Source organism: Sciurus vulgaris, assembly GCF_902686455.1.
Source record: "Sciurus vulgaris genome assembly, chromosome: 19".
Taxonomy (NCBI): Eukaryota; Metazoa; Chordata; class Mammalia; order Rodentia; family Sciuridae; genus Sciurus; species Sciurus vulgaris.
This window is the reverse complement of record NC_136480.1, coordinates 13,427,161-13,451,796: the sequence shown is the minus strand read 5'-3', so window position 1 is coordinate 13,451,796 and position 24,636 is coordinate 13,427,161. Positions and strand designations below refer to the sequence as shown.

At 42.7% G+C, this 24,636-nt stretch overlaps 1 protein-coding gene across 2 annotated transcripts in view; it reads left to right on the top strand.

Annotated features, from left to right (window-relative positions):
* Nucleotides 1-1,299: 1,299 nt before the first annotated feature.
* Nucleotides 1,300-24,636, top strand: part of EDEM1 (ER degradation enhancing alpha-mannosidase like protein 1) — a 29,877-nt gene continuing 6,540 nt past the window's right edge. Inside the window, exons 1-10 of one of the 2 annotated variants that reach the window (XM_079122197.1) lie at nucleotides 1,300-2,065; nucleotides 7,966-8,038; nucleotides 11,528-11,631; nucleotides 13,001-13,172; nucleotides 14,323-14,506; nucleotides 16,365-16,539; nucleotides 18,025-18,145; nucleotides 18,609-18,779; nucleotides 21,030-21,103; nucleotides 22,507-22,603. In XM_079122197.1, coding sequence (XP_078978323.1) covers nucleotides 1,548-2,065; nucleotides 7,966-8,038; nucleotides 11,528-11,631; nucleotides 13,001-13,172; nucleotides 14,323-14,506; nucleotides 16,365-16,539; nucleotides 18,025-18,145; nucleotides 18,609-18,779; nucleotides 21,030-21,103; nucleotides 22,507-22,603 — 1,689 coding nt within the window. In that variant the 5' untranslated portion in view covers nucleotides 1,300-1,547. The remainder of the gene's footprint in view (nucleotides 2,066-7,965; nucleotides 8,039-11,527; nucleotides 11,632-13,000; nucleotides 13,173-14,322; nucleotides 14,507-16,364; nucleotides 16,540-18,024; nucleotides 18,146-18,608; nucleotides 18,780-21,029; nucleotides 21,104-22,506; nucleotides 22,604-24,636) is intronic. The other variant, XM_079122198.1, reaches the window with a different exon arrangement.

Genomic DNA, 24,636 nt, shown 5'->3' with positions numbered 1-24,636 from the left:
GCTAGGTAAGCACTCTCACTGAGCCACATCCTTGGCCCCTTTTTGTTTTTATTTTGAGACAAGGTCTCTGTTGTCTAGGCTAGCCTGAACTGGAAATCCTCCTACCTCAACCTCCTGAATATAGCTGAGTTACATAGGACTCCAGCTGCAACCTTAACTTAACTAGGAAGTAGAGAGAGGGGTATAGTGATTTAACCTGGAATCAATCCCATCCTTCAAAGGTTAAGTAATTTCCGCCCTGCCCAAGACATATATGGTGGGAGTTTAAGGGCAGGAGAGGACATTTAAATAGGTCTGGTAACAATAATTTGGTGGTGGTCCCATATCCCTCCCTTTTTCAAAAAGACTCTATTTCTGAGACAAGGGCAATATAACAACTCATTATTTCCTGAAATTGTCAGTCCCTAAGAATTGCTAAAGAACACTTTTTGCGGTGCTAGGCAAGCAGTCTACCACATGCCCAATCCCAAAAAACACTTTAAACACATTTCTGGGTCTCTCCATTGGAACAGGCCTAGGATGGGGCCAGGGTATATGTTTTAGAAGCACCACCAGAGATTATTACAAGTTAGGGTGCTCCACTGAAGAGTTGAATTTGAGATGCGTTTTCAGCAGGTTGAGCCAAAGAGTAGCATTCCACCCCACCCTCAACAGACACTCAAGTTACAAGTTCTGTCTTTGATATGAGGAAGTAGTTCCTTCAATACAGAAATGTAACCGGATATCAGTAATCTCAGTTCCTTCAGAGGCTGAGGCAGGAGAATTCCAAGTTCCAGGCTAGCCTGGGCTATTTAGCGAGACCCTCTCTCAGGAAAAAGAGAAATTACAAAAGGCTGGGGAGGTAGCTCTGTGATAGAGAACCCCTGGATTCAATCCTCTGGATTGCAAAAGAGGGGGAAAACCCAAAAAAAGAAAACTCCGAAATCTTCCATTCCTTCCTCTTTTCCTTCTGCCTCAGCTGTCACCACTTGTAACCCAGACCTGGAGTGGTTTTCTACAGTTCCAGCTTGGACAAACGTACCGTCTACGCAGTTGACCTCTACCCAAGACCGACGGGTCACACGGGTTAAGTCTCAGTCCGGCATCCTACGTGCGCTCCCGTGCCGTGCTCCCATTGGCTAGAAGTTCCCTCGCCCAGAGCCCGAGCGACCCCTGCTCGCCACGCCAGCCAGCCGGACTGCGGACCGCCCAGGGGGCGGGGCTCGAAGATGGGGCGGGGCCGGGGCTGGGGCGGGGCCTGAGCACGGGGCGGGGCCTCGCGGCTGCGGACGACCTGGCGGCCTATGGCGCAGGAAGGAGTCCCGGGCCGCGCCCCGCGAGGCCGGGCCCGGGCCGGGCCAATCCCGGGCTACCGGGCGGGCGAACGCGAGGCCTGGTCGGCAGAGCCAGAGAAACTGGGGGTGGGGGACAATGGGTCAGTTCCTGGTGCGTCACGGCGGAGTTCTTTAAAGGGGAAGTGAGCGGGACTACAGGGCGGACGCAGGGTGCGGTGGCCGGCTGGGGAGGTCCCCGCGCTTTAAAATAATGCCCGCGGCGGCCGCGCGACCATGCAATGGCGAGCGCTCGTCCTGGGGCTGGTGCTCCTCCGGCTCGGCCTCCATGGAGTGTTGTGGCTTGTCTTCGGGCTGGGGCCCAGCATGGGCTTCTACCAGCGCTTTCCGCTCAGCTTCGGCTTCCAGCGCTTGAGGGGCCCCGACGGCCTCTTGTCACCCGCCTCGGGGTCTGTGGGCCGGCCCGGGGTCCCCGGGGGTCCGCCGGGGCCGTCGTGGCTGCAGCCGCCTGCGGTCGGGGTGGCGGCCGGCCGGCCCGGGGCTCCGCGGCGGCCCGCGCGGGGCGTGTGCGACCGGGCTCACTGGGGCTACGTGCTGGGCGGCCGGGGCTGCGGCCCGGACGAGTACGAGAAGCGCTACAGCGGCGCCTTCCCGCCGCAGCTGCGCGCCCAGATGCGCGACCTGGCGCGGGGCATGTTCGTCTTCGGCTACGACAACTACATGGCGCACGCCTTTCCTCAGGACGAGCTCAACCCCATCCACTGCCGCGGCCGGGGGCCCGACCGCGGGGACCCGTGAGTAGCCCGCGCCTGCCGGACGCCCGGGGCCGCGCGCCCCGCGGGCTTCCTTCGTCCTCGCGGCTGGGGGCAGCCATCCGCGCCGCGGGCCCCCCCAGGGCTGCCACGGCCTTTAGGGTCCTGGGGTGGGGGGCCCTTCGAGGCCCCTGGGCTTGAGGGTGCGTGGGCGGGCTGGTGGCACTTGTCTTTCTTGGTTCTGCGGGACTCTCCGAACTTAGGGACAGCGATCCAGTAGGTTCACAGATGGGGATACTGAGGGCCCCAGACCGGAAGGGGCAGTGGCAGCGCCAGAAGCTGGTTTTGGGGGACTTTGGATCCCCCTTCTCAGATGGAGACGTTATCTAAATGAAGTCTGTATGCTGCCCTTGTAAACGCAGCTTCAGAAGACCCACGCCCCTTCGAAGTAGATGGCCAGACTTAGGTCTTTTTTATATAAAAATGGAGAGTCGATTCCTGGAAAGGGCTTCCTCAGTACCACCCAGTGAGCTGCAGGCAGTGGAGTCCCAACATTTCCCCCTCCAGGAGGCTTCTTAGGCTGAGAGTTAGGTGGGAGGAGAGAAACTTCTGGTCCAGATAGGGGTCTGTACACTCAAGTGTGATTTCTTGGACCCTGAATTGGCTGTCAACGCCACTGCCCTTACTGCCCCACAAATGCCAGTCTGGTGGCAGGGCCTTCAGGGAAGGTCGCCCAGCCCTCACCATCCACTAGCCTTGTTTGCGTGGGCGGAGCTCTTGGACTCAGTGTTACAGACCTCGGAGTCCAAGAGGACAGCACACCCAGCTCCTCCTCCCTGGAGGGGAGAGAGGCCTGCAGTTCCTGGGGACCCTGTTAGGCAGGATAGGTGACTGTCTTCCTGTTTCCCTGGCCTTAGGTAGGAGCTGAGGAGCTGAACTGCCCAATGCCTTGACACCACACATGAGTGCCTTGGGACATGTGGGGCCTGTATTTTCCTTGGAAAGCAATGGAGTCCAATTTTTAAGTTCTAAGAAGGAAGCCCATACATTGAAGAGTTTTAAAAATGATTTGGTTATCTACACATCCACGTCTGAATTTGCAGATTGAGAGCATGATTTTTAGTGCGACATCGAAGGCACATCCTAGGCATTGGGCCTTTCAAAAACTGTAGGAAACTGATGAGTGATTTTTCTCACTTAATCATATCAGTCTTTTTACATATCAATGTATTTACTATCTCAATTTATTTGAGAAAAAAAGAAAAGAAACCATAAAAATTTAAAAATATACTGGGCTCTGTGGAGTTGCGGCTCCGTGGTAGAGGCTTACCTGGCATGTGTGAGGCCCTGGGTTCGATACTCAGCACCACATATAAATAAATAAAATTGAACAAGAGATCCATTGACAACTAAAAAAAAAACAATTTAAAAATATACTGGTATAAATAAATACTTGTAGAAATTAATGAGGTATTTGTCTTGCTCAACTAGAGGGGACTTAATTATTATAAATGTATTTTCTTTCAAGCTCAACTTTTTTTTTCTTTCTTTTTGAGAGAAGAGTTTCATTACATTTTGGGGAAAAAAATTAAGCCTAAAATCCCCCCAGAGAGTTATTTTTAATTTATCTTTTCTGCCAGTTGCTGCCCATATGCCTACACCTTTTTTATGTGCAGTTAAAGTGTGTGTTCATATTTTGGATCCTAATGGTATTTTCTCCCCAGTGCTCATGGTACGACAAGAAGAGGGGAGCATTTTCAGAAAGTGCCTTAGTCTCTCAGACCACTTTAACAGTTTAATTGGGAAATTGTTTAACAGGGAATTGTGATAGTATGTTCCACTGGGAATATGATGGTCTAGATAGTGAGTTGATGTCATTTTAATATTTTTAAAAAAATTTTAAATTTTTGTTTTTAGAAGTTACAATATAATTCAAGTACAAGTATTGATATTTCTAGAAAGAATAGATAGATTGTGCCTCAATAGATAATGTCATTAGAAAATAACATCAGTAGAATAATTATTAACACTGTCATTAATCTGTCAGTCATATCCACCTCTATTATCATGTCATTGACTTTATTCTAGAGAATATTTTTCAATATGATCTTATTAATTTTTATCTTTATTAAAATTTTCTACAATCTTTGCCAAAATTGCAATTTATGATTAATAAATTTAAAGTTGTTGACACCTGCAATTAACTCTTTTCTACAAAGCATAACATTTTAAGTGAGGAAATATTTTGTACTCATTCATTAAAGTACCTGGTAAACTCAGAAGATTCTGCCAAAAGAAAATTCTATTCTAATTTTCTCTCACTGAAATTAGTGTAAATATTTTAGCCCAGATATTTTCATAGCTACTCTCTTTCTATCGTATTCAGAATAACATTACAAATATTTTTGGAAGGAAAGGTGAATTAAGTTATTTTTGTTTATGGTTTTCTGAGTGTTTCGGCAGATTTAGATGCTGAAAAATCATAAATCTCAATTTCATCTATTTAGTAATAGAATATCAAATTAGTCATTTAAATAGAAGATTTATTTTTGGTAAGTACACATCAGTTTCATTTGGGAACAAGAAAAATGTGAACTTTTCAGAGTAATCTTAGTAAAGTAATAATGTGATATTGAAAATTTTTTCTTTATCTTTCTTTTGAGTGATAACTATTTAAAAAATTTTTTTTGTACATGTACATAGGATAATAATACACTCCCCTCTAATATTTTTCTTAATGAAACTTCAGAACCTTCTGGAGCTTGGGAGCCCTTCTTCAGCATGGTGAGGTGGTAGTTGATTTGACACGCTGGTCCCTGTGGCATGATGTGTGACGTGGCTTAATTTCAGACTTAAGTCTTGGATGGGTGTTTGGTTGGGCCATTCAGTGATGATGTGTGTGAGTTGAAGTCAGGTGTTTTGAGAGGGGGGTGGTGTTTGGCCTTTTGGTTGGTAAACTTTTGAGGAGGTGAAAAAGCTCTGGGGTCATGTGGCCCTGAGTAGAGTTTCACACTGCTTCATTAGAATGGAAAGGCATGTTTTCTGTGTTCCCTGTACTTTTAACTCCTCTTGGGAATTGGTCTCTGCAGGGAAGTTTTGAACCCCAGCTTTGTCATTCTGGCTCTGAAACAGTACGCACATTCACATCCTCCACACAAATCTATCGTAAAATCAGGTTGATTTATAATTTATTTATCTGCTTTTAGTGGTACTCAGGATTGGACCCAGGACACTTACCACGGAGCGATATCCCCAGCCCTTTTTATTTTTTATTTTGAAACAGGGTCTTACAAAAGTTGCTAAGGCTGGCCTGGAACTTGGGTTTCTCCTGCCTCAAGCCTCCTGAGCCACTGGGACCACAGGTGTGCACTACTGGGCCTGGCTTGCACACATTTTTCTTTTTCCAGGCACACATTTTTTTTTTTTTTTAATCAAATGTACTCTCATGATTCTTTCAAAAAAGTAGAATGAATTCACCATTAGGATATTTTGTAAATAACACAGAAACAAAATGTGGGTGCTTAACGTGTATCCTTTTAGTCACACTCACTCCAGGCTAGTCTTGCCTGTCTTGCTTGACAGGGCGGGGTCCCATGGGGAAGTTAATACGATGTACATAAAAGCTCAGTGCTTTAAAAAGAGCAGTTTTTCTCTTCCGCTAGAGATCACTATGCAGAGTAAGTTCTCACAGCCCCAATTTGTGTTAGAGGATCCACATTCAAGAGTTTCTTTGAGTACATTGGATGCTATATTTTTGTAATCCTGTGAATGCTCACTGTAAATTCAGGCCCTGAGCACATGACCATTCTATCTCAAATATATTCCTTTGAAAACAAACAAACAAAAAAACAGATCTCAAATGAATAAACCAAATTTTGGCCTCCAACTGACTGATTGCTAGGCACCCCTAATTTAAGATGGACTCCTCCTCTCTTTAAAAATCTATTCTCTTTCAGAGCAGTCCCAGTCTTCTTTCTGTATTGCCACTGAGCTGTTTGAAGCTGACTGATTAAGACAGTTCTTCCTCTGGTTCCTTTGCTCTGAGCTGCTGGTCCTCATTTTAACATTACCTGAGAAATCAGTTCTGTTGCATATTCACCTTCACATCCCTCTGTCTTACCTCCCCTGTGTTTCAGGGACTGTTTCACGTGTTCTCTCTGTACCCACCTGGCACCAGGTAGATTTCTGAACAGCTATTACAGGTTCAGTATAAGTGGGAATTTAAAAAAAAGATGTGTTTGATTTTGTTAGTTCAATAAGATTTTTTTCTCCATAGTTTTCTCCATCTTTTCTGTTTCGAGGCAATGTGCCCTTCAGAAGTTCCCAGCCAAGGTGAAGGCTGTGGCCATTCACTCATGGGGAGCCCAGTTGGGGTTCAGCCAGCTGGGTGTTGGGAAGCCTTCTGCTGGAAGGTTGAGTTCTTGGCTTGAGGCACTGAAGAGCTGTCAGGTGAGATTGGACTTAAGCAAGTATGTCTAAAGAACGAGTCCACAGTCTAAGCTGGCCAGATGGAATGACAAGAATTTCATGTTCTCACACTTTTAAAAGCATGTATATAGGAAATATTTGATAGAAAAGAATTTAAAAAGTATTCCAGTGAACATGCCAGATCTTTTTGTTGTTGTTTTGGTACTGGGATTGAACCCAGGGTTGCTTTACCACTGAGCTACATCCTCACCCCTTTTAATTTTTTTTTTTTTTTTTTTTTTGAGACAAGGTCTTTATGAGTTTCTGAGGCTGGGCTCAAACCTGTGATCCTCCTACTTCAGCCTCCTGAGTTGCTAGGATTATGGGTGTGCTCCACCTTGTTCTTCCTATCACCCCAGATCTTTAAGTAGATTTGTCTGACTGGAGTGGAGAGAAGGAACCATCAAGGTTATTGCAAATATATTTCCCCCAACTGTGGCAACTCTTTTATTTCCCCCAGTACTGGGAATGGAACCCAGCCTGCCTCTGCACACATGCTGGGAAAGTGCTTCACTGCTGAGAAACACCCTGCTAGTCCTTTTTATATTTTGAGAGAGGTTCTTTTTAGGTTACCTAGGCTGGCCTTGAACTTGCAATCATCCCAAGAAGTTGGGATTACAGGTGTGCACCTTCTTATTGGGCATTATAGCAAGAAGCTTTTTTTTTGAGATGTTAGGGTTTGAAGTTGAACCCAGGGCCTGGCACAATAGTAGGTGATGGTACTATGAGTAGTAGTTTAGGTTTGAATCCTGTAGTTTTGGTTTCTTATTGTTTCAGAATGGAAAATTGGTATTGATTTTGCAGGTGAGAGGTTTAGCAGAAACACTGATGCTGCTTTAGTAGAACAGAGAAGAGCCCCAATACCTGCTTTAGTTCATGCTAAAAGACATCTCTTTGGAATTAACAGAAATAATGGGGAGTCTGTAGATGAGACATTAGTGGCAAAAATACTATGAAGAAGTCAATTTATTCCCATGACCAAAGGACAGATGAGTAATACTGATACTGTAGCTGAAGGTATTTTATTCTTTTTGTGTGTAATGGACTAGAGTGTGTAATTTCTGAATTAAATATTATAAGAAGGTCATACGATGGGGTCTCTCTTTTAATTCCTGATGATTGTGAATTTAGAGGATTTTGAAGTTGGACAGGATTGAAGAGATTATGTGGTTAGCAAATTATCTCAGAGAGGGCAGAGGACTCTTGTTCAATTTCCTTACTTCCTGTTGAGTTCTCTCTACCCTAAGACTGTCCAAGCAAGTCTCTGTAGTTCTATGACTCCACTCTATACTTACAGACACTATAGAAACTCTTGCTCTTGAGATAGGATGATCTTTGTCCTGCTGATCTATTCACAACTAATGTTGTGAATAGATAAATAAGAATTGGTTGCAATTTAGGTTTTTGATAGGTGTTTAATTTTATGGTCTTTTGTCAAATACCTTTGTTTAATTTTAATTTCACTTACTTTTCAGTTCAAATCTGAACATCAATGATGTCCTGGGGAACTATTCTTTGACTCTTGTTGATGCATTGGATACACTTGCAGTAAGTGTTCAGCCTCTTTTTTATTTTGGTAATTAAGATGTTTTGTAGTTAATCACCCCTAGTTTCCCTTAGGATTGGGAATTTCAGGAAACCTGATACTTAAGAGCTTTGATGGTTTTTTAAAATTTTAATGACCTTTAAGGAATAGCAAAGGGGTGAAGGTTACATAAGGGGAAGTATCGTGCCTCTTAAACCATGGAGAACTGTGTGGTGGTTTTTATAGAGAACAAGTTTTACCCCCACTTTCACTCCCATCTTTCCTAAAGGAATCTGTAGGCAATCCCATGGATAGGTACAGTTTCTGGAGTCAGTAATCCAGGAGTAGAAGATCTCAGGGTCCGCAGGTTCCTGGTGTGTCTGTGCCCTGCTTCCAGCCCACACATGAGGCCCTGTCTGTCCTCACTCCTCTTGTTGGGTGGAAAGTGTCTCTAGTCCTGGCCTGCCCTCTGGATGCTTGTTTCACCCCCTCCTTCCTTGGGTTCCCTCCTTGACTCTGGAGCCGCAGACCTGAACAGATACATGTGACACATGTGGCAGGCCACAGCTCTGCAACATGTTGTCAGGCCATCCGGGAGCCTCAGCTGCTTCGTGACCTGTTGTCTTAGAGTACAGTCTCCCAGGGACTAGTGCAGCCTAGCATTGTTGTAAAATCTCCTTAGCAATGGTTTTAAAACCTCTCAGCCAGGTGGAGTGGCGTACTCCTGTAATCCCAGAGGCTTAGGAGGCTGAGGCAGGAGGACTGTAAGTTCAAGGCTAGCCTCAGCAATTTAGTGAGGTCCTAGGCAACTTAGAAAGACCTATCTCAAAATAATATATATAAAAAGGGCTGGGAATGTGGCTCAGTGGTTAAGTGCCTCTTGTTTCAATCCCTGGTACCGTAAACAAAAAATAACTTTCTCTCCATTATCCATCAATCCTTTACCATTAGAAAATTCCCATTATAGTGTAGCCCAAATTCTGTATTTAATAATTTACTCTGGTTTCTTTTACCATTCCTTAGAAAAGTTTAAAGCTTTCTGTTAGGAGTTAGAATTGGGTAATGCTAGCTAGTATGCATTACAACTGTTCTGTATTTTGCTAGTAGTAGAATTGCTAGAATTTGGAAAGAACTGTAGAGACCACTCTACATCTTCGTTTTATAAATAGTGGAAATATGGTCAGACCCTGATCTCATAGGAAGTCTGGGCTACTGGATTTCCTTCTGCGAGGCTCTAGTTGCAAAGCAGTTTGGTTTCCCAGTATCTCCTGGAGTCACTGCTGCTCCATCTGAGTCATCCATCGTCACTGATGAAAATGTGCCCAGACAAGTAAGTGTGCCCTAATTACAGCAAATTGTTGAAGACACTGGAGGCTAACTCAGCCTAGGAGTGTTACTTTAAAAAAGTCCTAGACTCAGAGATAGGTTAAGAATGCTCACTTCTCTCTAAACTTTTTTATCCCTACTGTATTTTTTTTTTTTTTTTTTTTTTTTTTTGGTACTGGTTGAATTCAGGGGTGCTTAACCACTGAGCCACATCCCCAGCCCCTTTTCTTGTATTTTATTTAGAGACAGTGGCTCATTGAGCTTCTTAGCACCTCACTAAGTTGCTCAGTCTGGCTTTGAGCTCCTGATCCTCCTGCCTCAGCCTCTGAAGCTGCTGGAATTACAGGCACATGCCACCGCACCCAGCTCCTACTGTATTTTTTATCCCCATGATTGGTACATACAGATACCTTATCTCTATCATTTGCAGAATTCTCCCTGACACTCGATAGTATCTGGTACACTGTAGAAATGCAAATTTTTATTCAAAAAGTGAATTCCTACTAGCAAAAATTTCAGTATTTCCTAGCAAAAATTTCAAGGGTATACTCCCCGAAAGAAGAATTTTGTTCCCAAATGAGCCAAAGAAATTCTATGTCTGATTAGTGGAGACACATGTTGCACATCAGTATTTTAAAGGCTCTGATAAGTCTTGCAGTAAAGAAGCCTATTTAACTCTCATCCAGGCCACCTTTCCTTGGTCACGAGTGAATGATTTCATACCCTGGTAGCTGCCTGACTCAAGTGGCAAATTACAATATGAAACTCAGAGGTGCAGGCTTTCTTCACCATCCTCCACTTGGGCTGAGATCATGTCAGTACCACAGCTGCTCAGATATTGTTGCTGGGGAACATCTGTAAGGAAACAGACCCATTTCTGTGGCTTTCATTGTAGAATATCCGGCCTTTAATGTGTTAGCACTGCAGGCTGAGTTTCAGGTGTTGCTTAGGTTGAGGTTTTTCTTTTCTTTTGCCAGCATTTTAAACAGGGTGTAACAGATGTATTTTGGCAATACTTGGGGGATGGGGGGTGTGGGGAAAGCAGTCCTGGACTGTTGCATGCAACTCACAGCATTAATTGCATAATCTTTTAAAATGAAAGAACTGAAAGCCAAAAACGAAACATCTGTACTTGCTCTGACATTACAGCAAATAGCAATGAGGAGAAAAAAATGTGTAGGAAACCACTAGGGCTAGAAAATAAGATATACTCGAAAGCAGTTTTGTCTAACAGAATTATTTATTTTTTTCTTGATGTTTCGTGATGTGTGTGTGTGTCCTTATGATGTCATTATAGTCCCAATATTGTCATAAAATTTTCAGTAGAATTCAGTTCAATTATAATTCCATTTAGGCTAATCTATAAAGTTTTGTGCCCAATTTGCACTTCATATAGGGGAGAGTAGTTTGGTCTGACATCATAACAATACATCCCAAACAGTAGTCATACCTTCACTTTGTAAAATGATCATGGAGGGTCTTGGGGTTTACCTCAGTGGTTGAGTGCTAGCCTAGCATTAGTGAAGCCCTCGTTTCTTTCCCCAACACCCCCTCCAATACTGACCCCCAAAACAGCAACAACAACAACAACAAAATACAAAACCATGCCATAGAGCTGATTATTTGTATGTTTTGTTTGTTTCAAATGTCATTTGTTTTATGCTGTGCTCCAAAAGATATTACCACTGGTTCTCAAAGTGTTTAGACATCTGGACGGCAAGCAACAAGTTCAGTCAGTTTTCCAGATGTTTAGTCTCCTGGGAGCCAAGCACCCAAGCTGTGGACTTACTTGAGGAGCAGAGGGAAAGTCATATTTTTGTTTCTTTAATTTTTCTGATTTATTTTTACTAATTCCGGAAGCTATAGAAACTACATCTTGCTTCTTAAATAGAATCAGACTGAAGCTTGAGGGAGAGAGGAGTGGGAAGAGGAGGCGTGCCAGAGATTGCATGAGGAAGTGTTTTCACAGTTTTGCCATTTGGAGCTAGGACTTTTGAGTTGCAGGAAATGGGCTTGCCATCTGTCCCAGAAGATACTGTGAAAATAACTGTGCTTTTCTCCCTTTTGTGTTTCCACTCCCACAGTGGCAAAACCACATACAGTACAGACATTTAGATGAAGTGGCCCAGATGCTGCCTCCGTTTCATTTCAAGCTGCTATAATGGTTTGTGTTCCTCTTTTTAAAGATAATGGGAAATTCATCCGAGTTCCAGAAAGCAGTCAAGTTAGTGATCAACACAGTTTCTTTTGACAAAGATTCCACCGTCCAAGTCTTTGAGGCCACGATCAGGTAATAAAATTCATTAAAGGCTTCTCTCTCTGTGTGTAAGGAGATAAATTCCTTTGAGAGTTTTCTAGCCCCAAGATCCAAGTGGAGAGTCCATGTAGACATTAGGGTGCAGTGTGTGTTTCTCATGTTCATTTTAGTATTTATCAGAATTGGAACAGTTGATTTTAAAGTAATCACATTTTGGACTGAATGGAAAAACAAACATGTTTTCATTGTTGTATAAGATGGATGTCCCTCTAATGCAGACTCTTCTGGATTCCCTCTTGTCTGGTCTCATTTCCTTCCTTCATTGTGTCCTAGGAAAACTCATATGTATTTCTAAAGGAAGCGAGACTTTCTCACCTCCCCACCTGCGAAAACCACTGTTTGCATTTTGGTTTATTTCCTTATTATGTGTTTCTTCCTAACCATCCCCTCTCTCTGTTGAATGTATTGGAATCCTACTCTATAGCCAGTTTTCTATCTTGCTTTCTTTAGTTTGAAATATTGTGACTATTTTCCTATTTAACAGACTTTTTAAAAATTGCATTACTATGTGACATTTCAGTTTCTAGATGTAATGTTTACTTAAGATTAAAGTTACAAAATCATTCTGAAAAATGTCACAATCCACTGGAATGGGACATTTGGGGGTCTACTTGGACAGATCTAGGCTTGTGTCTCCTGTGTCTCAGTAGGTCATTTTCTCCTCTTTAAGTTCATTAGAGGCCAAACTACACAAGTTTTTAGTTTTTGTTGTCTTATATGGCTAAATTTCTGTTTCTTATATGGCTAAATCCACCCCCCCCAGATAAATCAAGAGTAATTTAATAGTACTAATAGATAATATGTATTTTGAGAACAGTTAGCACACACCCACTTAGTACAGACCTTTTTTTTTTTAAACTTTTTTTATACCTTTATTTAATTGATTTATTTTTATGTGGTGCTGAGGATTGAATCTAATGCTAGGCAAGTGCTGTATCACTGAGCTACAGCCCCAGCCCAGACCTTTTTTTAATGTGTTAAGGATAAGGTGACCAAATCTGATGAGTGACTCCACTTCTCCCTGTCAGTAATGCAGTGAACCTTGCTCTTTAGAGCTGGGACGGGCCATTAAGTCAAGTCAGCTCTGTGTTCATAAGGAAATAGAGATTTCTTCTGTCATTCTTTTTTTTTTTTTCCCTGTAGTTGTAGATGGACAGAATGTGTTTATTTTATTTGTTTATGTTTATGTTGTGCTAAGGATTGAACCCAGTGCCTCACATGTGCTAGGAAAGTGCTCTGCCACGGAGCTACAGCTTTAGCCCTCTTCTATTATTCTGAATTAGATTGTCTGCACTTATAAGAAATGTTGTTGTATTTTATGTCTTGTTCTTCTTGCCATTAGGGTTCTGGGAAGCCTCCTTTCTGCCCACAGAATAATAACTGACTCCAAGCAGCCCTTTGGTGACATGGCAATTAAGGGTTATGATAATGAATTGTTACACATGGCCCATGACTTGGCTGTGCGGCTCCTTCCTGCCTTTGAAAACACCAAGACAGGGATCCCCTATCCTCGGGTAGGTAGACTGGTTTGTCTTTTTATGGTTGACAACTGATGATTTTCCTGAATTAAAACTTTTTGATTGAAGGAATGGGGCTGAGATAGGAGAGGTAAGTGGTATCCTTGGGAGAATTTGGTCCTAAATAGAATGTAAATAGGTTTTAATTCATTTAGCATTTATTGAGCACCTATTTTGTGCTGGGCACACAGTGACATGGTGACTTAATCTATCCCCTTAAGGAACTTATGTTCCCATGTTCAGTATTCACAAGTTCTTTTATACCTATGACTTATATCCCCTGCTACCAAGTTGTATGGGAAATTTTTAAATTATTTTTTGATATATATTTTTTTAGTTGTTGATGGACCTTTATTTTTATTCATTTATTTATATGCGATTCTAAGAATCAAATCCAGTGCCTCATATGCTAGGCAAGTGCTTTCCCACTGAGCCACAATCCCAACCCCTGTATGGGAAATTTGTCTTCATTTCTGACCTGGATGTCTTTCTCTAAAGGTCCTTACATGTATATCACAGGAGCTTAGTGAATGTTCTTACATGAATCTTTCAAATAAAGATGGCACAAACCAGCAAGTTAGCTGCAGGATGTAGAATGAGATTGTATCTTTGTGGCATCTCATTTGCCAAGCCAGAGCTCCTCTGGGAATTGAGTCAGCCTTTTGAGTAACCAAAGGGAGAACGGCCAGACCACAGAGCATCCATGATGAAACTGGCTGTCACACTTTGGCTGAACTTCCCTTCTCTGCCAGTCTAGATTTGTTTGTTTGCTGAGCATTAGTGAGTTCATAGTAGCTCACTTAAAATTTAGAAACAATTATATAACTTGCCTTTTTCTCTATTCCCAGAGCCTGGTGCATTTGTAACTATGAAGCAAACCTGCCTGAAAGAGATGGTTTAGTGAATAGTGTTATAAACACCCCCTGAAGATTTGCTCTTAATAATGAGACAGGACTCCAGTGTTCTTACTGTCTTATTTGTACCCGTCAGTCTGAATCCCTGTATTTATCTTGGGTGTAACAGCAGGTAGTGGGCTGACTCTCACCATTCAGGGTTTAGCATCTGAGTGTTGGGTCTGTGACTTAGCCTGTCAGCCCTGTGGGTTCTTGGATTTTGTCATGAGACCTTCAATTCTTCCTGTCTCCAGGTGAATCTGAAGACAGGCGTTCCTCCTGACAGCAATAACGAGACGTGTACGGCAGGAGCTGGCTCCCTCCTGGTGGAGTTTGGGATTCTGAGCCGACTGCTAGGGGATTCCACGTTTGAGTGGGTGGCCAGGCGAGCAGTGAAAGCCCTATGGAACCTCAGGAGCAATGACACGGGATTATTAGGTGTGGTGCACCTTCTCCTGCCATTGGGTCTGTGTGACATGTGGTCCCCTCTCCTTTCACCTTCTCTGGCTGGGACTTTCCTTCACTGTCGCTTCCTTGTACTAGTGAATCTGAAAACTGACAACTCAGAAAGAATGGCCCTCAGTGCCTCTACACCCAGATTCTTTATGTGACCTTTGGCTTAGAGTGAGGCTGTAAGATTTGATGGAAAAGAACAATACTTATGCTATTTGAGAACTCACTTCTGTTTTGAATCCCTTGGCATATTCATTTGAAAATTGTTAATGGAAATGCTATAAAAAGAATAGCTGTGAGGCAGATTTTATTACTTTAATATAAGGTTCTAAATATAGGAATTTTAGAGTTACTATGGAATAATTTTCTCCTTTTAAAAAATCTAGGAGTGTGATGGTAGATTGAAAGCCCAGATTAGACCTATATTAGGTGGGCTTTTCCCCTTGAGAATGTTAACATAGTATTTAAAAATTACTATGGAATATTTCAAACATTAATAGAAAGAAAATATAATGAATAATAATGCCTACATATTCATCATTCATCTTTAATAATTATCTGTATGTTGCTAACTCAAAATGGGTTTTTACCTCATACACTTGTTTGGGACATTTTCTTTTTGGTTTTGGAGAGTAATTGATTGAGTGCTCTAGAATCGTAGTGGGTTATTGTAAAAGTTCTGATTTTAAAAATGATTGTGGCTTAGTGGTGAAGCACCTGCCTAGCATGCATGAGGCCCTGGGTTCAATCTCTAGTACCACATGCACACACATAAAGGTGATTGTATATTTTTTTTCTCATGTTCTAAAATTTACATACAAATTTCTTGTATTTAACAGCATAAGTAGAAAGAAAGATACTTAAACTGTGAATCCATCACCAAATGGTTTATATGTATCACCATAAATTTTAAATCTTATAGCCTGGGATATACAACGTTATATATTTTAAATTATACCATTAAAAAAAAAAAGATTTTTATTCTTCCTTAAATTCAGCAATTCATTCCAGTGTTTCTGAGTTATCTTATTTTCATAGTCACCATGTTTAAAAGCTACGTAATTGTCTATTAACTCTTTTTCTTGTGTTAGACACTTTTATTTCTTTTCTTTTCTTTTTTTTTTTTTTCCTTTCTTTCTTTTCCACTTTACGGATAATTTTCTGGTGGATAATATAAGACTTTTTGTTTTTTCTTTTTCTTTTTGGGGGGATTAAACCTAGGGACACACTACCACTGAGCTACATTCCCAGCCCTTTTGTTTTTGATTTTTGAGATAGTCTCCCTAAGTTGCTAAGGTTGACTTAGAACTTAAGATCCTTCTGCCTCAGCCTCCCCAATAGCTGGGATTCCAGGCATGCACCACTGAGCCTGGCTACACTTTTTGTTTTAAAAACATCTTTTCAGGACAGATTCCTAGGAGTGACAGTACTGAGTTAAAGGCTGTGAATATTCCTTTGGACTTTGCAATACATTGCCAATCTGGAAAAGCAAAATGATAAAGTGTATTTTTCTTTGCATTAAATGTTTATCCCTTTGTTTTATTGTATGCATGTACAAATATGTAACAACAAATCCCATCATTATGTATAACTGTAATGCACCAATAAAAACTGTGGAAAGAGGTGAAAAAGAGTAAAAAAAAAAATATCCACTTTTTATGTCAGTGTTTCAATGCTCTATATTCAGAAAGATCTTTAGGCTAAGTTGCTGATAGGACTGATAAAAATTTTAGGGTCAAGCATTCCTTAGTGAGGATAAAGTCTCTGTAAAGCTGTGAGGTTAAAGTAGGACTATCTTCTCCCCAAGATGACTGGGACTGAAGTGCCTTATTTATTTCTGCAGGCAATGTTGTGAACATCCAGACAGGCGACTGGGTTGGAAAGCAGAGTGGCTTGGGTGCTGGGCTGGACTCCTTCTATGAATACCTCTTGAAGTCCTACATTCTCTTTGGAGAAAAAGAAGACCTAGAAATGTTTAACGCTGCATATCAGAGCATCCAAAACTACTTAAGAAGAGGGTATGTTTTCTTACCATTGCTTGAAGAATTTACATTCTGAAATATTCCCATTTTTCTTAATAGAAACTCCCAGTCGTCTGTGTCTGCCCTCACCTTATTATCTCTCCTACTTGTTTGTCAGTCATCTGGGGGTGAAGATCTGTATTAGTTATCTGTCACATGGCACAGTACCCCCAAATCTAGTGGCTTAACATTGCAAACATCACCTCAGGCAGTTTCTGAGGGACAGGGATCTGAAGTAGCTGAGCCAATGGGTCTGGCCCAGGGTATTCCTGGTTGCTCTTAGACTGTTGGCCAGGGTTATGGCCATTCAAAGTGTTAATGGGGCTGGAGGATCTCCTTCCAGAGTCACTAGTGTGGGGGGTGGTGGGCTTTAGTTTCTTGCTGGCTGTGGATTAGATGTCTCTGTTATTTGCCAATGAAGCCTATTTGTAGGGAGTTCATGTCAGCAGGCTTCCCCAGAGTGAGTGATGAGAGAGAGAAAGAGAAAGAAATAGTGCTTTCATGACTTCATCTGGGAATGATGTGCCAGCCCTTCTGCCAGACTGTTGGTCACCCAGACCAACCCTGATGCATAAGCATGTAGAATGTAGAGGTCATTGGGAGCCATTGTGGAAACTGGCTACTACAAGGGATAACACCTCCCTGTGTCTAATGGTGGCTGTAATTGCACAGAGAGCTGTAATGCTAGGCAATCATTAGTTTCATTCCTTTTGTTTCTAAAGAATTGCTAGGATTGGTCTTTATACCTGATGAAAGAAATTGTAGTTACTACATTTTCACTCCCTCTGAGCTTGTTAAACAGCATTATTTGCTGTTCTTGGTTGTGCATTCAGAATGGCAGGAGAGAGAGAATGAAGAGAGAGCCATTGAAAGCTACAGTAGCAGTCACTCTTCTCCAGATTTATTTTTGTATGCATTTACGTGGTCAACAGCTAATATGGGTTATAGCTACTGAGCTTCCTGCTTCGTAGGCTTTTCTTGGACGTACTTCTACATTAGTTATTGTGGGAATCAATTGTATGACTGCTGTGTTTAAGGAAGAGGGTTTTTGGCTGGAATTAGGTCATTTTTGCTTTTCAAAGTCCCAATCTAAATTGAACAGTAATCTCTAAGGGTCCTTCCCTGATGTATTCCTCCAGGTCCTTGAGAAGAAAGTCTTTGTACAGTAAGAACCAGGTTTCCCCACTCAGGTTAAATACCATGTAGAACCATGCTTTGTATCAATTCTATTACATAGCAGTGTTCTTATATCTGAAAGCCGAGGTGCTTTTTGCAAAATATAGTTTATTCTATGGTAGATATCATCTTCTGCTAGACTCTAGTATGTTGAGCTAGCGGCAATCTTATCTCCAAAGGAGTTAGGAAAAAAAGGAGTGATGTTGAGTCTGATTAAATAAGACTACCAGAGACTGCTAGAGCAATAGAGCTATAGCTCTCAGTGAGCTTTCTTTTCACCTTTGCATGTGCTCCTTGAATACGTAGACGGGAAGCCTGTAATGAAGGAGAAGGAGACCCCCCTCTGTATGTCAACGTGAACATGTTTAGCGGGCAACTCATGAACACCTGGATTGACTCTCTACAGGCCTTCTTCCCTGGACTGCAGGTATTTGCTAAGAACAATGAATCACTGGAGAGGGATTCCATACCCTGTCTCCCTCTGCCCCTCCATCTCTGAGTATTCTCTAGCTCCTCTGGATTTGTACAACATGTCTTGATAATTCTTTGTGAAATCAGTCTCTAGAATATTGAACAGAGCTAACCTAAGTAAGTATAGAACCACACTTGCAAAGTAATTGCTTGTGATTTTTGGGTGATCCATCTCTGCTTTTTGTTTTTTGTTCATGAATACATTAACCTCTTCCATGCCATTCACATTAGTGTGGCATTTGATGGCCAGATACAGAGGACATCTGTCTGGGCCATTGCTTTGGGGTTGGTTTTATCTCTGGCTATGTGCAAATCAGATAAGAACCAGGGGGTAGAGGAGAGCCCAAGACCTTTGTGTCACCTCTTGCTGTTCTGGGGAAAGCATCTCAGCCTGATGTCCTGTGTCATCTTCTCCTTAGGTTCTGATAGGAGACGTGGAAGATGCCATCTGCCTCCATGCCTTTTACTACGCCATATGGAAACGATATGGGGCCCTCCCTGAAAGGTATAACTGGCAGCTGCAGGCCCCTGATGTTCTCTTCTACCCACTGAGACCAGAGTTGGTGGAATCCACATATCTCCTCTACCAGGTACTGGTGTTCATTGAACTGTTTGTTGTTTCACAGAGACTAGGTAGAGTTACCACCTATCTGTAGTCTTATCAGGGTTCCACATGGTAGCGAGAAAGCAAGCATCTGCAGCCAGATTTCTTTTTCTGATCCTGGGGCTTAAATCCGTGCTTTACCACTGAGCTGCTTCCCCAGCCCTTTTTAATTTTTTTGAGACAGCGTTTGAGTTACACAGGCTGGCCTCAAACTTGTGATCCTCCTGCCTCAGCTTCCTCAGTTAGTAGGATTTCAGGCATGCACCACCATGCCCAGCCTAAATATGTTTTTTTTTCCTGCATTTAAAAAATTTTTTTTTCATTTTTACAGACTGCATTTTGATTCATTGTACACAAATGGGGTGGGGTGGGTACATCTTTTCTTTTCTTTTCTTTTTTTTTTTTTTTTTTGGCGGTGCTGGGGATTGAACCCAGGGCCTTGTGCTTACAAGGCAGGTACTCTACCAACTGAGCTATCTCCCCAGCCCACATCTTTTCATTTCTATGGTTGTGCACGATGTGGATTCATACCATTCGTGTAATCATACATGTTTTTAACTTCACATTTTGCCAAGAATCATGTCTTTACCATAGGACTTATTTCACACATCTTTAAATATTTGGGAGGAAAATTTTGTCCTTAGTGTGTTTCAACTCTGACCAAAGAACCCTTCTCTGGGTTGCAGTTCAGTACCAGTATGCCGTGGAATCCTGGTTTATATACTAATTATTCTAAAAAATAGACGGTTCTGTTTCTTATTTGTAGAGCAAATTATCTGGGATTCATCTGAATGCTGATTTTTGTTTAATATGAAAAAAAAAAAATATTCACCTTTTATCCAATTGCTTTAGTGCTAAAGGAACTGACTAACTGTAGAAAGTCTCCTTCCTGATAAGTGTGCTTCTGTACATCACACATGCATACGCATGGAGAGTCTGCGCCGGTTCACACACACAGTAGAGTAACTGAACTTTCCAAGAAACTGACCCTCCCATGCAACTCAGGAGGCCTCTGATGGATGTCTGCAGTGGCCAAGTGGAACCTGATTTTTTTGAGCTCTGGTGGTAGGATTAGTACTATGGTACTGCAGTTTCGATTTATTCAGTATTTTTTTCTAGGGAGGGATCTGGTGCTGGCGTTATGGAACTCAGAGCCTCGCTCATGTTGGGAAAGCGCACTACTACTGAGTGACAGTCTCAGTCCCTCAAAAATTTTTTTTATACTGAATCATTGCCATTTGCTTTTAGATGAAAAAAGGAGAAATTCTGTGGAACTGTAGTGGTCCTCATGCCTAAAGTGAGACCTCAAGAGTTTTACAGAATCTTTCAAAAGGGGGAAGAGATGATGTCCTACGTGGCCTCTCTGAGGCTGGAGTGTGGCTATGCATGCTCTAAGCCCAGCATGCCTGTTGTTGACTGCGTTCTCTTAAGCTTAGTTCTGTTGCTTGTGGGTTTATACCTCTTTGTTTCTAGTACTACCTCCTCTTTCCTATTTTCCTTTTTGGAGGTACTGGAATCCAGGGGTGCTCTACCTCTGAGTATATCTCCTGTCATTTACTCTTTATTTTTGAGACAGGGCTCACTAAGTTGCTGAGGCTGGCCTCAAACTTGTGATCCTCTGCTATAGCCTCCCAAGTTGCTGGGATTATAGGTGTGTGCTAACCATCACACGTGGCTCCTCCCCTCCCTCAGAATCACCTAAAAGCATATGACAGAATAGGGAGCAACCTGAGAATTGATTTCTCAGGGTGATTAGAGAGGAGACTGTCGAGGCCTCCTGTAGATACCTCCAAGGGGCTTGGTCCCATTAGCCTCCAATCATGGTGCTGTAATTGGAATGGGGATGAGATCCTCTTTCCTCTGCATGTCTTAGGTTTCTAGAGAGTTCTGAGGTAAGGTAGAAACTAGCTTTGTTCTTAGATATGGTACTCAGGGTGGGCACTGTTTCATTTCTGACCATGATGGGGATCAGGAAAGCCAAGGTGGAGTGTTATTCTACCCCAGTCCAGACTTTCTGACCCTGGTTAAGGGTGAACACACTGCAGGTATGCTGTGACGTGGCTGACAGGACACCTTGTCCTTTACCATTTGCGACCTTTAAAGATGAAGTGGGCTGAGCCCCACTCCTTCCTTTGGCTGGTGATGCGTCTCCTTGGGGAACCCTACACTCAGGATGGTTGTTGATGGCATGTCTTCGCAGCCCTTGCTGGATAACATTCCCTTGTGTTCTCTCTAGGCAACCAAGAATCCCTTCTACCTTCATGTAGGAATGGACATTCTACAGAGCCTGGAAAAGTACACGAAAGTCAAGTCAGTTTTCTAAGTTCCTTCCTTTTTCTGTGATTTATTTGTGGGAAAATATCCTCCTTTGTATTTTAATTTGTAGAAGTTAGATCATTAAAGTATTTTGTAGGGAAATGGTTTACCTTTTGGGATAGTAGCACCCCATTATAGTGGGAATTGCTTTTTATGTTTTCCCCCTTTTTTTAAACTGTAAGGTTTCAGTAGACTGTGTTTGTTCTAAGTAACTCATTTTCCTTAGTTATGCAAATAACATATATGAAAACTTTAGGGAGTATAGGAAATGCCAAGATGTAGAATATTCTCATTGTGATCTCCACTTACAACTATAGTCAGCATTTAAGTATTTATACTTACAATCTTTTAAAATACATGTGTGTATGTGATGTGTGTATATATATGTACATATAAAACACATACTATGTATTTCAATTTTGTGGCCTCTTGACTGGTTATTTTCTTTCTTTCTTTCTTCCTTCCCTTCCTTCTCTCCTTCTCCTTTTTTTCTTTCCCTCCCTCCTTCCTTCCTTTCCTTCCAGTTGAGTCTAGGACCTCATGCATGCTAGGCAAGTACGCTACCATTGAGCTATATCCCCAGCCCTTTTATCTAATTAATTAATTTACTGGTACCAGGGATTGAACCCAGGGGTACTTAACTACTGAGCCACATGCTCAGCCCTTTTTATATTTTATTTAGAGACAGGGCCTGAATAAAAATAGAGGAATATTTTTATTTAGAGATGCTTAGTGCCTTGCTAAATTGCTGAGGCAGGCTTTGAACTTGCAATCCTCTTGCCTCAGCCCTTTTATTCATTTTGAAACAGGATTTCAGGTCATCCTTAATCTTCTGATCTTGCCTTTGCTTCCCAAGTAACTGGGATTATAAACGTGTCTCTGCACCCAGCTCTGCTTTTATTTTTTATCCATCAATATATCATACATATTTTCTTAGAACATACTATTTTAGAATACACAAATAATAAGTGAGTTCTATAGGTGCTGGGACTGAGAATTTAAACCAGTTTTTTAAAATTTGATGCCAGTCATTTTCTTGATCCCATGTTGTGTCTTTGACAAATACCCTACACTGTCCTCCCTCCCCAGTCTGGGACCTAACCTGGTAATTTAGCAGCTGACACTTTTAAAATTTACAAACTATTCAGGCTTAAAAAAAGGAAGAGCACTTTAAGATTTGCAGTGATTTTTCCCTCCTTGTGCTAGAGATCAAACCCAGGGCCTTGCCTTTGTTAGCCAAGTACTCACCCCTGATCTGTAACCCCAGCCCCATAGTTAATCTATCATATGGCATTATATAATTTGATTGGTTTTCATGTTAATCAAATATTTCTCTTCTGACATCCATCAGCAGGGGAAGGCGCAGAGGCAGGACTGACCAGACGTTTGTTTTGCAGGTGTGGGTACGCCACGCTGCATCACGTCATAGACAAGTCCAAAGAGGACCGGATGGAGAGCTTCTTTCTCAGTGAGACCTGTAAATACTTGTATCTGGTATGTGTGCTGTGAGATCAACCAAGGGCTGTTTAGCACTGCTGAGTGCTGGACATCGAGCATTCTCTGGGGTGCCAGCCCTTTTAGGACTTATGGCTAGTGCTGACTTCACGGTTGCAAACCTTGGGGAGGAGTCATTTGTCAGGTGAACAGAAATAAGCCTTTGATCAGGGGCTGTGTGCACAGTGATCAGGGAGGCTTCTCTAAGGAGGAGAGCAGTGTTTTTTGTTTTTCCTTCTTTTTATTTCTCTGCAGTGCTGGAGATTGAACAACCTAGGGCCTCACACGTGCTCCAGCCCAGCCTACAAGTGGTGTTTATTGCTCTTTTTTACTGCTCTCACTGTATGTGGTCTTGCCCGAGACCCTCAGCCCAGCTGTCTCTGTCCATAAAACACCCTCAGGCACACACTTGCGCATGTGTGGGCAGGGAGAATTCTGAACCTGGAAGGAACCTGTGGCATCGCCTAGTCCATATTTGTTCTTCCCCTATGGAAAGCACAGCCTCCACGGAGTTCAGGTGGCTTTCCTGATGTCTTGGAGTGACTGCGTGCAGAGTTGGGGCTGGAACCGTGCTCCTCACTTCTGTCCTGAGCTCTTTCACTTCTCTGCCCTGCCACATGCATGGGTGGTGCGCTTGTGCACGTAGCTGCTCTCCTGCCATCTCTGCTGCTCGACTCCGAATGGCCAGGCACGGAGATTCTCCAGAGGGCAGGGGCAGGAGCTCCTAGTTGGAGGATTCGGAGGGAGCAGCCGTGCTGGTCCATTGTGTCATTCACTTCAGTGGCTCTGAGGTCCTGAGTTGGCTGGGTCAGAATCACCCTGGGGCCCTTGCTAAATCACAGTCTTTTCAAGTGGACTTAGGAATCTAATTTTGACGAGTATCTCCAGTGATTCTGTACAAAGCCAGGTTTTAGAGCTGCTGGTCTGATGGTTCCAGAGCACTCCCTTGACTGGCTGCTTTCCACAGAAGCCACAGAGAAGGTGGTGGGACAATTGGCAGACTGTGTAGTCTAGCCCGTGGGAGGACAGTGCCTGAGGCCGTACCCTGAGTGTGCAGAGGTCTTGTTCTTGGTGCAGCCTGGGCATGCCGCTATTGGTGTCAGAAGGATGTTAACAGACCAGTTCTGGACTAAAGGAAGGAGACTCCATAGCATGTGCAAGGGGAAAGAACTCAGCTTGGTAGGGAAAAACCTAATCTGTACCCCATTCTTTTCCCATGAGCTATGTCGAATCACTTTTCATCTGTGAACTAGTTTAGGTCACTGGTATCCTTTCCATATAGTAATTTCCCCTTAGCTATCGTTCTGTTTTCCATGGTTTTAGTTACCCAGGTTTAACTGCAGTCTGCAGTTATTAAATGGAAAAATTTTAGAAATAAACAATTCACAAGTTCAAAAAATTTTTATTACAGTATATCATTGTAATTATTCTACTTCATTATTAGTTATTGCTAGTATCCTACTATGCCTAATTGTGTATTAAATTTTATCATAGAATGCTCAATAGGAAAAAACAGTATATGTAGGATTTGGTACTGTCTGTGATCAGGGGCATCTGTGGAATGTCTTGACACTGTCCCTCATGGACAAGGCAAGATTGCTATTTACCTTCACCCAGCATTTGCTGAATGCCTGCCTTCTCCCCCCGACTCGCACTGTACTGGGTTAGTTCTTTCCTGATGCCCCATTGCACCTTCTCTCATTCCCTGCCACATCCATTCTTGCAGGAAAGAACTGCCTGTGAGCCACTGTGGCCTCAGAACCCTCCCCAAGACCGAGCTGAATGCTGGCAGATGTGTGGGGCTGTGGGCTGGGCCCTGGGGATATGGCGATGGCAAAATGTGCTCCTTGATTCCAGCATCTCCAGTTTTAGGGTCTAGGTGTGTATGAGTTGGTTTGAGTTCTAGAATTTGAGTGCGAGGACGCTTGGGTGTTTATGAGAATCATCCAGGGAACCTTTATAGAACATGTGTGCTTGGGTCCTAACCCTGGGGTTTCTCAGTCTCTAGGTGTAGGTGGGATGTTGAAGTTGGG